This window comes from Anolis carolinensis, chromosome 1, assembly GCF_035594765.1.
Source record: "Anolis carolinensis isolate JA03-04 chromosome 1, rAnoCar3.1.pri, whole genome shotgun sequence".
Lineage (NCBI taxonomy): Eukaryota > Metazoa > Chordata > Lepidosauria > Squamata > Dactyloidae > Anolis > Anolis carolinensis.
Genome location: NC_085841.1, coordinates 100,129,961 through 100,145,000, shown reverse-complemented (window position 1 = coordinate 100,145,000; position 15,040 = coordinate 100,129,961). Strand labels below are relative to the sequence as shown.

The window sequence follows — 15,040 nt, the reverse complement described above, 5'->3', positions numbered from 1 at the left end:
CAGGGGCAGCTAACACCTCTGAACAAAGGATTCCCCCAGACAGGAAGAAGCCAGGACATGAAGCTGGCAAGGCCATTAATGCTAATCAAGGTGATTAATTACATCTTTCACACTGGCCTCTAACAGACAAGAGTTCTTTCTCCCACCCTGGACTTTCCACAGATATATAAATTTTCCTTGCTTAGTTTTTCCAATATACCTCACAACCACAGATGTGAGCAAAACGTCAGGAGATAATGCTTCTGGAACATGGCCGTACATGTTTAGTGTCCCAGCCACAAAACAGATGAAAATATCAGTGTTAAAATGTCAGGGTAAAACTTCATTCTATTTAGATCATCCATTTTAGATGATACGTTGTCAAAGGCCGTCTTGAATCACCATGTCTTCAGCTCCATCCAAAAGGATTAAATTGTGGGGCTTGCCTGATCTCCCTGGGAAAGGCGTTTCGGAGCCAGGGAGCCACAACCGAGAAGGCCCTCTCCCTCGTCCCCACCAACCGCACTTGAGACAGAGGTGGGACCGAGAGGAGAGCCTCCTTGGAAGATCTTAGAGCCTGCTCTAGTTCATAGGGCGAGATATGGTCACGTAGACAGAAGGATCTGAACCATGTAGGGCTTTGGAGGTGATAACCTGCACTTTGAATTGGGACCAGAAACTTATAAGCAGCCAGTGTAGCTGCTTTAATAGGTATGCTCCCTATAGCTAGCCCGTCAGTAACCTGGCTGCCGATCTTTATACTAGTTGTAGTTTCCAGGCCATTTTCAAAGGCAACCCCACGTAGAGTGGATTACAGTAATACATTCTAGATGTCACTAAGGCATGGATCCCCGTGGCCAGATCTGGCTTTTCGAAGTAGGGTGCAGTTTGACACACAAGTTTTAATTGTTCAAAAGCCCTCCCAGCCACCGCCAACACCTGGGTCTCCAGTGAAACGCTGAATTCAGGAGGACCCCCAAACTGCGGACCTTTATCCTAAGGGGGAGTGTAACCCCATCAAGCACAAGCAGCCACTCTATACCCTGATCGGCCTCACAGCTGACCAGGAGGGCCTCTGTCTTGCCTGAATTTAGCTTCAGCTTATCAGCCCTCATCCAGTCCATCACAGCTGCCAAGCACTAGTCCAAGGTCCAGGGAGCTTCCTTGGAATGGGGTGGAAAAGAGTAATAGAGTTGTGTATCACCTGCATACAGATGACACCGAACTCCAAAACTCCCAATGACTTCACCCAGCATAGGTGTTAAAAAGCATGGGGGAAATAACAGAACCTTGTGGGACCCCACAGGTCAATGACCAGGTGTCTGAGCAGGTGTCCCCAGCATCATCATCTGTGTATGATCCTCCAGGCAGGAGCAGAGCCACTGCAAAGCAGTGCCCCCAAGACCCACTCTGGAGAGCCGGCCTATGAAGGATACCATGTTCGATGGTATCGAAAACCGCTGAGAGATCCAAGAGAACCAACAGGGACACATTCCCACGTCTAGCTCTCTGCAAGATCATTCAACAAGGTGACCAAAACTGTCTCCGTTCCATGACTAGGCCTAAAAGCAGGCTGTGATGGAACAAGATAATGGGTTTCATCCAAGAATCCTGGAGTTGAGAAGCCACCACTCGCTCTAGAACCTTGCCCAAAAAAAAAAGATTAGAAATAGACCGGTAGTTCTTTAGTACTGAGGAGTCCAGGAACGACTTCTTCAAAATTGGCTGTACTGTTGACTTTTTAAGGCTTGTTGGTATGTGTCCCTGTTTCAATGAGGCATTTATAATCCTCGTGAGCCACTCGGCTAATCCCCCACTGGCAAGCCAGGAAGGGCAAGGGTCTAGAGTACATGTGGTCCCTCTGACAGCTCCAAGAATCTTGTCCACGTCATCAGGCTGAACAAGCTGAAACGACTCCATCAAAACAGGACAGACAGGTGCCTCAGGTACATCTATTGGTACTGCCGTAAAGCTGTCCAAACCACCATTCCATACCATTGAGCCCTGGCAGTTCAGGTGATGTCAAAACTGCATTAATTCTACAGTGTATATGTATGTACCATGGAGCTGAAAAGGAAGTCACAGATCTTTCTGTGGTGGATATTGGTGACATCTAAGATAGGAAGGCACCTAATCCTGTCTGATCTTGGAAGTTAAGCGGGGTTAGCCCTGAGTCGTACTAGGACAGAAGGCCAATATATATCAAGTTCTGTAGGCTATATTTCAGAGGGAGGCACTGGCCAAAACACCTCTGAGCATCCCTTGTCTAAGAAAGCCCTATGAAATTCATGTGGTCAGCATAAATCATCAGGTGACTAGAAATGACATGCACAAATGAGGCTATGGCTGTCTCAAGGCAGATCAGATGAAGAAACATACATGTCACCATCAAATGGACTGTTTCAGTCTTCAAAAGTCTACACCAGGGGTCCCCAAACTAAGGCCCGGGGGCCGGATGCGGCCCTCCAAGGTCATTTACCTGGCCCCCGCCCTCTGTTTTATAATATGATATTTTTATATCCGTTTTAATAATATATATTGTATATACATATAATATTAATACTAATATTATAATGATACTAATAATAATACCATATAATAATTTTAATTATATGTTATATGTGACATATAATATTACAGTATAGTGGTATAGTTCAAAATAGTAATATATAATGGTAATATTGTGCTATGCTAATAATATAATATATTGTATGTACATACAGCTGCTCTGAGTCCCCTTCAGGGTGAGAAGGGCGGGATATAAATGTAGTAAATAAATGCAGTAAATAAATAATTAATTTTAGACTTAGGCTCATCCAAAGTCTGAAATGACTTGAAGGCACACAACAACAACAATTCTAATTAACTTGACTATCTCATTGGCCAGAAGCAGGCCCACATTTCCCATTGAAATCAAGATAGGTTTATGTTGGTTAAAATTGTTTTCATTTTAAAATATTGTATTGTTCTTTCATTGTTGTTCTTGTTTTGCACTACAAATAAAACATGTGCAGTGTGCATAGGAATTTGTTCATTTTTTTTTCAAATGATAATTTGGCCCCTCCACAGTCTGAAGCATTGTGGACCGGCCCTCTGCTTTAAAAGTTTGAGGACCCCTGGTCTACACTGTAATAAATTTGTTACTCTTCTCAAAATCTCATAAGACTGTTTTCCCATTGAACAAACTATTATGGCCACTGTGCTGGAGAAATGTTAACCCTTAAATAATTGATGGTGCAGTCCTTTACACATTCTCCTCAGAGGAGATGTAGGTGTACTAAAATCCAAGGAAGCATGCAATATTACTCCTTTCACTGTACCTTCATCCAAATCACAATTTTACTGTCTCTGAGACAATCACATGAGAAAATAATTAGAAACAGAATTGGACTCACTTCAAACAACTTAACAAGAGTGACAAATTCAGCTTGAAAAAATAACTACTTTGTCACATTTTCTTTGTATAAATGATATCATTTAACAGTCTGATACAGTTCAATACACATTTTGGTTCCTTAAATGTTTCTGGGTATATTTGACTTGCTGCTTCTAAAAATGGTACCCTATCAGCTCTAGTTTTCGAAATACAAAAGATATATCAAATAAAAAGGTAAAGGTTTCCCCTTGACATAAAGTCTAGTTGTGTTTGTCTTTGGGGTTGATGCTCATCTCCATTTCTAAGCTAAAGAGCTGGCTTTGTCCATAGACACCTCCAAGATCATATGGCTGGCATGACCGCATGAAGCGCCGTTACCTTCCTGCCGAAGCAGTACCTATTGATCTATTTGTATTTGCATGTTTTCGAACTGCTAGGTTGGCAGAAGCTCGGGCTAACAGTGGGAGCCGACTCTGCTCCTCGGATTCGAACCACTGACCTTTTGGTCAACAAGTTCAGCAGCTCAGCGGTTTAACCCACTACACCACCGAGGGCTCCATATCATATATTAGTAGCAAATTAATCATCTATGTCTAAGCCATGCTTTTGTGGTCACAACACAACTTTCCCCGTACACCTTCCTTTTTGGGGGGAAAGAACAAAAAAGAAGGCATTTCCATGCAGTAACCAAGTTGTTACCAGAATATATGAAAATAATTGCAGAAAGAAACAACCAATGTAATTTGCTGCAGCAAATATAATTCTGTTTATATAACACCCTTGGAATTTTTTACTTATTGGTTGTTTTCTGGTCTTCAAACCCCATCGTCTATGATTTTATTCCTAAACCACATGAAATACAAGGTTTCTATCGGTTGCAAAAATATGCATTTTGGATCATTCTTGGTCTTTAGTGAGTCATGCTTGCACATTACGCGTTTTCACGTCCCTTTCTCCTAAACCTATAAAGCAATATGTTCAAATTTGTATTAACAGTCAAAGACATTGATTGAAATATTCATTTATTCATCTCATTTTATTCATAAAATAAATTATCTACAGGTTTTCTGGAGTGTGACATTTAAAATAATCTGCTTTTTATTTGTGCTTCACAGACATTACTAAGCCTACAGTCAGCTGACAACATATTTTTCATTTACATATAATTCCTTTCTCAATCAAACAGTATGACTACTATATTATCTGTCCATAATTCAATTTATATTCTCTCCATTTGAAGTTCTGAGCTGCTTTCTTCTTTGAACGAAGCAGAATTAAATATAATCTTGCCTCTTCCATTTACTGAAAAACACCTGCAATAATATGAGAATGTTTTTGTCCCACAGCATCTAAATCCCTAGGAGCCTTGCCTGGATTCATGGTTTCCTATGTTTGCTTGTTTGCAATACAAGAGTTGGCACAAAGTTTAAGACATTTTAGAGATGCAATAGAGAACACAGCAGGGAATCCAACAAAGAACTCTGAAGGTTTTCTTAACAAATGATAGAGAATGCTTCTTAAAATCAACATTGTTTACTCCAGCTATTAGCAAGATTCTGTGAAGAGTTCATAAAGTATTTCCAGCAAGTTTGTAGTTCTCATGCTTCCCTTGCTAAAAAGAGAAGAGGATATACAGACTGAAAGGGTAAATACTGTAACTGGACTGCTGCGTATTGCAAATAAAAGAGCTTGAAACAGCTGCAACAAAAAGGACCACATTGTTTATATCATGTGTGTTTCTTGACCCTGCATTTCAATTTTGTCCATCGTTGCACCATCTTGTACTGGGACAGGTTTTTCTGAATCGCTCTTTTTGTTGACAGGGCCATCTAGTTCTACAGCTTCTGCCCATGTATTTGTCAGTGGTTTTCCAAGGGTTTCTGGAAGCATCAGCGTTAAAACTCCACTCAGGAAAGCCATAATGCCCACAATCAACTAGAAGAAAACAAATTTCATGCAAAGAGAAAATGTTAACAGCAATGAAAAGTGGGACAACTTGCTCAAATGACACAAGTGAACTACGTGATCAAGACTGAGCAGAAACAGGAATGAAGTTTCTTGAAAGGTCTTTCACCTACAGAAAATAATGTCTTTCACAGACAGTTTTAACTATGTCTTTGAGAGAAAATGGAGCAATGTTTATTCAAAACAGAGAGCTTGGAAATAATGAGCTGCAAGTAATCTAGGAAGATTTTTGAAGCAAAGGTGTTTGAATTTACATATCAGAAGTACCATGATGAGTGGCAATTATATCAAATGTAGATAGGTTGATATAAATGTTTTTGCTTAGTTTCTGTTTCTTTTAAGGGGAATTTTAGAAATATTTTCCACCCATTTTTCACTACACCACAGCAGCTATCACCTGATAATGTGGATTATCTGCTTTGATAATCTGGATTACATGGCAGTGTAGAAGGGGCCTTATGTCGTCCCGTAGTCTTAACATTATTGATGTAGCCCAGAACTGCATTGGCTTTTTTATCTGCCGCATCACACTGTTGACACAGCTTAATCCCTTTCAAATCAGTAAAAATCATGGATAATAAGTTATGCAGGAGGATTTAGGATAACCTGGAGATGGCACTTTTCTAGGCATCACTAGGTCCTCCAGCACAACTTTATGGTCAACCTTCAACAGAAGCACACCATAGTCACACTGGAGGACCTAGGAAATGTCTATAGAGAACATATTTTGTTAAATGAAGGTAAAGGAAGTCATAGGTACTGGTCCCAAGGATACAGGGGCCATACCTTACTTAAGCGGGATTGTTATTGCTGCCAGTTTTTATCTACTCCTTTATGCTTTCCCATTTGGTTACAGTCTTGTTACATATTTTAACTTGATTTTTTATTGTACAGCATGCATACACTTTTGGTTTAGATAACAGACGTTACTGCTAAATACTTTCATACATCTTGCACTGAGGACCAGAAAGAACCTTTCATTAAATTTTTTTAAAGAAAATAAAATTAAATAAAAGAAGTGAATTCCCCAAACACTTGTTCAAGTCAGTGAAGGCAATGTACTGTGCCCTAATGATATTTGGATAAGTAACTGAACCTGCACTGATTAAGTTAAAATATGTTCACAAATATTGACACACGGATGACGAGATATACAAGAAGAGGCCTCAAGCGAGATATAGGCAAAGATCAATACCTGATGGTTAACATACCTAAATGTCTAGTAGTGTCCGGGTATACTATTGCAAGGGTCACTTACTTGTGGCATGAAGATCCAGACACTTGACAGATAGACACAGAACGGTGCCACCACACTCCCTACTCGGCACATCATGCTCCCACTTCCGACAGCAAGAGACCTGAACAGCAGAGACACATTCCACATTAAAAGAGACTGATGGATCAGAAAGTGTTTTCACATAGCAGAACCATGGGGCCCAATTCTAATTGGAAGTTAAAATAAGTTTTCACTTACCGTGCTACTGTTGGATACAGCTCAGCTGTATACAGGTAAATAAGGCCAAATGCAACGCCTATTGCAAACTTCCCAGCCATATTTGCTACAATAATTAGAATATTGAAATCCTGTTAGGAAGAAAGCATGAAAGAAATAATCATATCTAACTTTCATTTTTAAGTCAGCACTTTGATCATAATTACCTATTAAGGAATACACTGTTACATATTGTAATAGTTTAGGTTTCTGGGTTGCTGTGAGTTTTCCGGGCTGTATGGCCATATTCCAGAAGCATTCTCTTCTGACATTTTGCCCAAATCTATGGCAGGCATCCTCAGAGGTTGTGAGGTCTGTTAGAAGCTAGGCAAGTGGGGTTTATATATTTTTGGACTATCCAGGGTGGGAGAAAGAACTCTTGTCTGTTGAGGCAAGTGTGAATGTTGCAATTAATCACCTTGATTAGCATTTAATAGCTTTGCAGCTTCAAAGCCTGGCTGCTTCCTGCCTCTTTAGGTTTCCTTGATAAAGTACTTAATATACCAGGGATGTGCAAAGCACAGCTCATAGGCCATATGTGGTCTCTAAGGCACTTTTGTGTCCCAAAACATCCCACTGCCCCCCACCCCAGTTGAAAAGGGGAATATAGATCATTGTGCTTATTTCTCCAGTGTTAGAAAATGATCACTTTGTAAAAGCTTGACCGACCCTTTTTTCCAAACAGGAAGCGACCATTTGAGCCACTTCCTGGAGTGACTCTAACTACCACAGCAGGTCAGACAAAATGTTGTTGAATACACCTTTCTGCCATTGTCAGAGAAGTAGTAGACAAAGTCCTGCACAACTCTGTGCGGTGGGAGCCCTTGTTTTATAGAACACAGAATGGAACACAACCCCACCTGTCCTGTAATGCAATGAGCAATGCAATAAGTTACTTTTTGAAATAGAGGGGTGGGGGAGATAATATTAACTCATAATATTCATTTGTACCATAATTACAATGCAACAAATCCCCCTTTCCTTTGGGCAACTGAAATAACACTTCGGAAGATCTGCTATATATTTTATGCATTAGCATATCTTTGTTTCTAACAGTTCAAAGAGAAAACCAGGGATATCAGTCTAATAACTGAGAAATCTAAATTGCCTTGCATGAATGCTAGTGGATATTTACCACTAAGGAGAAGATTGACTCAGGCAAGTTTTTAAGTCCTCTCAGGAAGATCATACTTTAGAAAAACTGGTTGCTAACCAGAGCGGCGTACAGGGAGCACACCACTCCTCTGTCACATCAGCTCCACTGGCTGCCGATTTGCTACCAAGCACAAATCAAAGTGCTGGCTTTAGCCTATGAAGCGCTAAATGGTTCTGACCCAGCTTACTTGTCCAAACATATCTCCCGCTATGACCCACCTCGCAGTTTAAGATCTTCGGGAGAGGTCCTGCTCTCGATCCCACCACCCTCGCAAGTGCGATTGGTGGGAATGAGAAACAGGGCCTTTTCGGTGGTGGTTCCTTGTCTGTGGAATGCCCTCCTTAATGAGATCAGGCAGGCTCCCTCTCTCTTGTCTTTTCATAAAAAACTGAAAACTTGGTTATGGGACCAGACTTTTGAGCGATAGATGCAGCATTAACTATAATGAATTCATGATAAAGAACTGACAGACCTGAATTATGATCCGGAACGCGCCCTTGAATGTATTTTATATGGATATTTAAATTTAATTAATCTTAATTATTATTATTGTTGAAGTGTAATTGTTTTTATATACCCTGTTTTATATTGGTTGTAAACCACCCTGAGTCCCCCCTCAGAGGTGAGAAGGGTGGGATATAAATGTTGTAAAAATAAATAGAGAAGGGTTATGATTATTCCAAATGGTGTGAATTCCAATTGATCTCCAAAAAGAGTCATGCTTCCAATTGGCTATGGAGATTCTTTTTTCCAGAAGGTTATGTCTCTAAAAGGTCATGCCTTTCCAAAACTCTTGCTTTTGGAGGCACATTCAGTGCTAGATATAACTCAGCTGGATCCAGATATGAGCCACTCACCTGAGGTATCAGCATCACGATGCCACAGATCACTGCACTTAAAATGAGGAATGGAATCAATGTGTTCCTTCGTCCCAGTTTTTCCATTCCTATGCAAGCGATCACATATGCAGGAAGCTCCACTGCACCTGTAATTAGAGAATTCACATTACAATGTGTTCACTGCATAATCTTGATTTTGTCTCTGGATGCACAATTCTGTTTACAAGGAACAGGCAAAGCATGTTGGTATTTGCAATTGAGTTGGCTTTGATTTGTGGCAACACTATGAATGAGAGACCTTCAGTCAAGAAGTTCCCTGGTCCAAGGTCCAGCTCAGTTCTACATTCTGTGTGGCCTTAGTCAAACTTTCATCCCTCAGTTCTGCTCATTCACAATATGGGTATAATAAGACCAAACATAATGAATATGAAAATACAAATCCCATTTAGGAAAAGTTATTTACATAGAATTAATCTGCTATTGGTCATATTTTCTAGTGTTCTCTCTCCCTATTCAATGTACTATGAGAATTGGAAACTTTCGTATGCCACAGTCCAACCTGCCATATTCTTTTAGTGTCTGTGTGTGTGTGAAGGGTATCTTTGGATTGCCAGTTCATTAGAGCATTTATGACTACCCACCATGATTCTAAATACATCTTAATGGTGAATACAACCCAATCAAATTGAATTATTTGAACTCCCATTTGTTTCAGTTGAAGAACCTTTCGACTGATTCATGCTTCAAATGATTAGCTTCATACTTCCAATAGATCTAATACATCCCTTTAAAAAACCAAAATAGCACTTTTCATTATAAAAATACATACCACCAAAATCATCATCTATTGATCATTAAATATTCATGGAAACTCTAAAGGGGTTTTTGGATGAAACAGATTATCTAATACAGAGTTTCTCAAACTGTTCCTCCAGATGTTTTGAACTTCAGCTCCCACAATTCCCAGCAGCTGAAATTTCTGGGAGCTGAAGTCCCAAACACCTGGAAGAGCACAGTTTGAGAAACACTGATCTAATGAATTTAAATCTGGTTTCAGGCTTTGCTATGGACAAAAGCAATTTTGGTTGCCTTGGTGAAGATACCTCTCTCAAACAATAGTTCTGTTCTGAACAGATGGTGATGATGTGTCTTCCCAGAGGTTACTGAATGACAACCTCCCTCATGTGTGTCAAGTGATTGACAGCAACTGAAAACATCCAGTTCTCCAGCCGAGACACAGCAACTATTTAACACTACTGGTACTGCTGCACCAAAGGCTCCTGGCTCTGCAATACAAAATTTGGACCATCTGCCAAGAAGATATTCCCTCCATTACATGCCATATTGCTCTGTGCAACACAAAATCAGTCTCTCAGGGGCCCATTTACCCAGTTACCAGCAGGGAAATTCAATAGCTGGCATCCATCCGATTGGTTAGTCCCAACTCCAGTACACCCATTCAATCAATTGCTGAATGAAATGAACATGTAAGTAAACCCCGCTGATTCAATGGCTTCACTTTAGTTAAGACTACCAAGGATTTAGCCCTGTACATGTTTATGTGAGTTCCATGCACATATATCCATCCTATGTATGACCCAACATGGGACACAGCGATCATGTATGTACATTCTTGCCATCTGCCATTCCTAATGAGAAGAAAGATGTGTGAAACTGAGTATCCATATACAGACATACATGTGCACATCCTAGATTACATGTGAAGGAGAAGCATATAGGTAAAGGTAATGGTTTCTCCTGATGTTAAGTCCAGTTGTGACCGACTCTGGGGGTTGGTGCTCATCTCCATTTCTAAGCCGAAGAGCCGGCGTTGTCCATAGACACCTCCAAGGTCATGTGGCCGGCATGACTGCATGGAGCGCCGTTACCTTCCCACCGGAGCGGTACCTATTGATCTACTCACATTTGCATGTTTTCGAACTGCTAGGTTGGCAGGAGCTGGAGCTAACAGCAGGCGCTCATTCAGCTCCGGGATTTGAACCTGTCACCTTTCGGTCCGCAAGTTCAGCAGCTCAGCGCTTTAACACACTGTGCCACCAGGGGCCTATAGACTTACTGCTTATTGTTTGCCCATTTCTATACTGGAGTTGTTTAAGCTAACAACAACCGATGCCAATCAGACCTAGCTAGCCACCAGCTAAAACCAGGCCTGCAGCCAGATGTTTGGTACACAAAGTGATGGAGCCTATCATGTTTACCATTATTTGACTTTATTGCCTATTACTGACAAGAATGCCAGCTGCAGACCTCTCATATAACTTCAAGACAAAGGGCCAGAGATTTAATGAAATATGAACATTTAGGGCTGGTACCTAAAGTGTGCCTAGCTGGCCCACACTGTCTATCCACCGTATCTGTAGCCATGTCCCTGCTTGAAACACAATTTCATGGAGTTATTTGGCAGAGAATATATGTGAAGCACTGCCTACAAAAGGGATACTACACTGAAAGAGTATATGAGGGCATGAATGAGCTTGAAAATACAGTAGAGTCTCACTTATCCAAGCTAAACGGGCCAGCAGAAGCTTGGATAAGCGAATATCGTGGATAATAAGGAGGGATTAAGGAAAAGCCTATTAAACATCAAATTAGGTTAAGATTTTACAAATTAAGCACCAAAACACTGTGTTTTACAACAAATTTGACAGAAAAAGCAGTTCAATACGCAGTAATGTTATGTTGTAATTACTGTATTTACGAATTTAGCACCAAAATATCACGATATATTGAAAACATTGACTACAAAAATGGCTTGGATGATCCAGAAACTTGGATAAGCGAGGCTTGGATAAGTGAGACTCTACTGTAACAGCAAACCTAGGTCGAAGCAGAGGTGAGCCTGTGTTGCCGCACCCTATTAATCGGACTGCAAGTTGAAAGGGTTTGAAAGCATCTTCTGATAGTGACTATTACTAGACATTTGAAAAGAAAAGATATAGCTGCATTTCCATTGCAAGTATAGTAAGTTACATCAAGCAATATTTACCTATGAGGAATAGATTTAAATATTCATTGCCTCCAAGGTTCACGGAACTGAGGGAGAATACATAATATCCTAAACTCCCAGTGAACCAAACCAGCCAGACTGTAATCGTCCTTCTTGCAATGTGCCAGTTACTGAACAGATCTAAGATGTTGTGCTTCTTCACGGGAGAATGGTCATTGTCACCCGTTCTGCTACTGACAAGACCGTCTTGGGCCGAACACAGCTGAGAAATTTTACAAGGAGTGCTTACTTTGTTCCATCTTGCCATTGTGTTAATTAATTTTTGTGCCTCTTTAAACTTTCCCTCTGTGAGCAGCCAGAAGGGTGTCTCAGGGAGCATCCAGCAGCACAAGACAAAGGGGAGCGTTGTTACGGAAAGGCCGATTTGGTAGACCCACCAAGTGGGTGCCAAGTAGCCTACCAGGGCCACCACCATCACTCCCACGGCAAAAAATGCATGGACGTGCATGGATGCCCACGTGCGGGCCTTTAGGCCGGTATATTCAGTCACATAAACAAACACTACAACCAGGTAGCCACTCGAAACCTGGGAAGGGGAAAGAAGCAGAAACAAAACAAAACAAAAAAGGTTTCAATCTAGCCTCCTACAAATTAGGGGGAAATGGCTTGTCAGTTATTAAAGGCTTGACATTTCAGTAAGTCCTAGTCTGCAACAAAGAGGAAAGTGGAGACGCAAGAAGCAAGAATACAGTCAGTCTTCCATATCCACAGATTCAACCATCCACAGCTTGAAAATGTTTTTTTTAATCCAGAAAGAAAACCTTCACCATATCTATATATATAAAAGGGTAATGAAATTTCGGCCTAGGACAAAACAACAAAACTACACATCCCAGAAACACTAAACTTGGCAGCACAACCCCTCATCCATGCCTCTATGTTCATACAACAAAAAGAAAAGAAAAATTAAGTCCTAATTAGAGGGAGGGGAATAATTGTTTTTATCCAATTGCTGCCAGTTAGAAAGCTAAGCTCCATCCACTTGGTCTCCTAGCAACCCACTCAGCCCAGGGGACTGGCAGAGTTAGGCCTCACTTAGGCCTCTTCCACACTGCCTATAAAATACAGATTATCTGATTTGAACTGGATTATATGGCAGTGTAGACTCAAGGCCTTTCCACACAGCTATATTACCCATTTATAATGGACTTAATGTCAGGGGGAAACCTTTACCCTTTAACTTAACTACCACCAAATCCTCAATACTTTATTTGCCATACCACCATACTTCGCCACAGCAACGCGTGGCCGGGCACAGCTAGTCATTTTATAAAGAAGACACTATTTTACTATGCCATTACTTGAGATTTGTCTCAATGGGAAAAGGGAATCCCAGAGGATACCAAGGACCCACTGTATTGGATACAATCCAGCTAAGAAGTGTAGTATTGGATTGTACTTGCATAGATTTATGATCCGTTGATATTAAAAAAATGGTAGGCAACATTCCTAGGATCTCAAAATAAGCTTTTAGTTTGTGGCCTTAATATGTAATATTTATTTCAATGCCTTTTAGAGTAATTAAAATCCCAGGAAAACCAATTTAGTTTATAATCAGTCTGGTTTAACTAGAAAATGTAGTTGAAAGGTTAGTGACAAAGACACTTAGTGAATTAGTGGAAGACAATTATTTTGTTTGAAAACAGGCTATATCTGTGTACTTACCATTGCAAGAAGGAAACGGACAATCACAAAGCTGACATAATCAAATGTGAATGCCACAGCAATGCCAAATATAAACTGCCCCATACTTGTGAACCACATGATGTTCCGCCTCCCCATTCTGTACAGGAAAGAAAGACACACATCATAAAAAAATATCATAAGTATTAAAATAGGAAAAACTTTCCTAATGCAGACTTACAACTTTCTTATAGGTGGACCATTATGGCTACAATTCTTCTCCAGCAACAGGAAGTGTTGTCCCTTGCTTATCTGGGATCAGTGGGAACAGGAACATGTTGGAGCAAGGAACAGATTAACATGGCATCATGTTAATCTGTTCCTTGCTCCAAGGAGCTCTAAGAAGCACACACGAGGGCTTCCCAAGGATAGCAAGTCAGCTATTAACCTGGGACTCCAAGGCCCCTTCTACGCTGTGCTTATATCCCAGGATCTGATCCCAGGTTATCTGCTTTGAACTGGAATATATGAGTCTCCGCTACTAAATAATCTGGGATAAGAAGATAATCTGGGATCAGATCCTGGGATACGGGACAGTGTAGAAGAGCCTAAGTTAGTTCAGAAAAACCCAGTTCAGTACCTGTCAGCAATATCTCCGAAGATCACGGCTCCAAGAAGGACTCCCAGCATAAATGTGGGCTGCGTTAATTTGGCAAGCCACTCACGCTGACAGACCAAGTCCCACTCTGTCACAATGGTGCTCTGCCATTTGCTGTGGTCATAGATGAATCCACCTGTACATGGGAAATCTGTTTTATTGCCACTATATGCATAAGTAAACTCCAAAATGTCTTCCCGTTTGGACCTGTGGCACTGATTAAGTTCCCAAATGTCTCCATTTCCTAGTTGAACTAAGATGTAGCTTTGTGTTGATGTCCAGAGTGTCCAAGCATCCTCTATCCTTGAAGTAGATGAGTTGCCAACCAGGACACTTGTCACATTCCCAGGGGCACTGCAGACAAACTTTGGCGTTACAGCCAAGAATACAGAGGCCAAGTAGTGGATGCCACAAGAAATAGCTTGAAACACAGATGCAAAATAAACCCATGCCTGATATCTGAAAGAGAAGACAGATTATTTCATTGTTATTTTATTTACTACTGTAATTATATTTTGACACTCTGTCTTTATATAGACTTACACATTGGCATAGCCCAGTAAACAAAGCCCTTGACAAGTCCTCATTTCTACAAAATCTTTTTTACATCAGCCCAGTTTCCCCTTTTTATTACTTGTCCAGTCTAACTGGATGTTTTTTTTTCATATCTGCATTGACACTGGGAGGTATTGGGAGAGCGAAGGAAGGATGGAGAAACACAGACCTTAATCTCCCAGGCCCGCCTTGTAAGTACTTTTCTGCTGTGGCCCCCCGACTGTGGAACTCACTACCTACTGAAATTAGGCAAGCTCCCACTCTGTTAGCTTTTAGGAAAGAATTGAAAACATGGCTCTTCCGCTGTGCTTTCGGTGAGTAATTTCTGTTATATATCTCCGTGTTACTCCCCTCCGAACATCTATCCTC

The 15,040-nt window shown here is 40.8% G+C and overlaps 1 protein-coding gene across 1 annotated transcript in view; it reads right to left on the bottom strand.

The window, feature by feature from the left end:
• Positions 1–4,360: 4,360 nt before the first annotated feature.
• slc22a16 (solute carrier family 22 member 16) overlaps positions 4,361–15,040 on the bottom strand; it is a 32,955-nt gene continuing 22,275 nt past the window's right edge. Inside the window, exons 2-8 of the mRNA XM_003215647.3 lie at positions 14,099–14,575; positions 13,501–13,618; positions 11,815–12,361; positions 8,826–8,953; positions 6,795–6,904; positions 6,579–6,678; positions 4,361–5,290 (exon numbers count right to left, since the gene is read on the bottom strand). Of these exons, the coding sequence (XP_003215695.2) occupies positions 5,078–5,290; positions 6,579–6,678; positions 6,795–6,904; positions 8,826–8,953; positions 11,815–12,361; positions 13,501–13,618; positions 14,099–14,575 (1,693 nt within the window). The 3' untranslated portion in view covers positions 4,361–5,077. The remainder of the gene's footprint in view (positions 5,291–6,578; positions 6,679–6,794; positions 6,905–8,825; positions 8,954–11,814; positions 12,362–13,500; positions 13,619–14,098; positions 14,576–15,040) is intronic.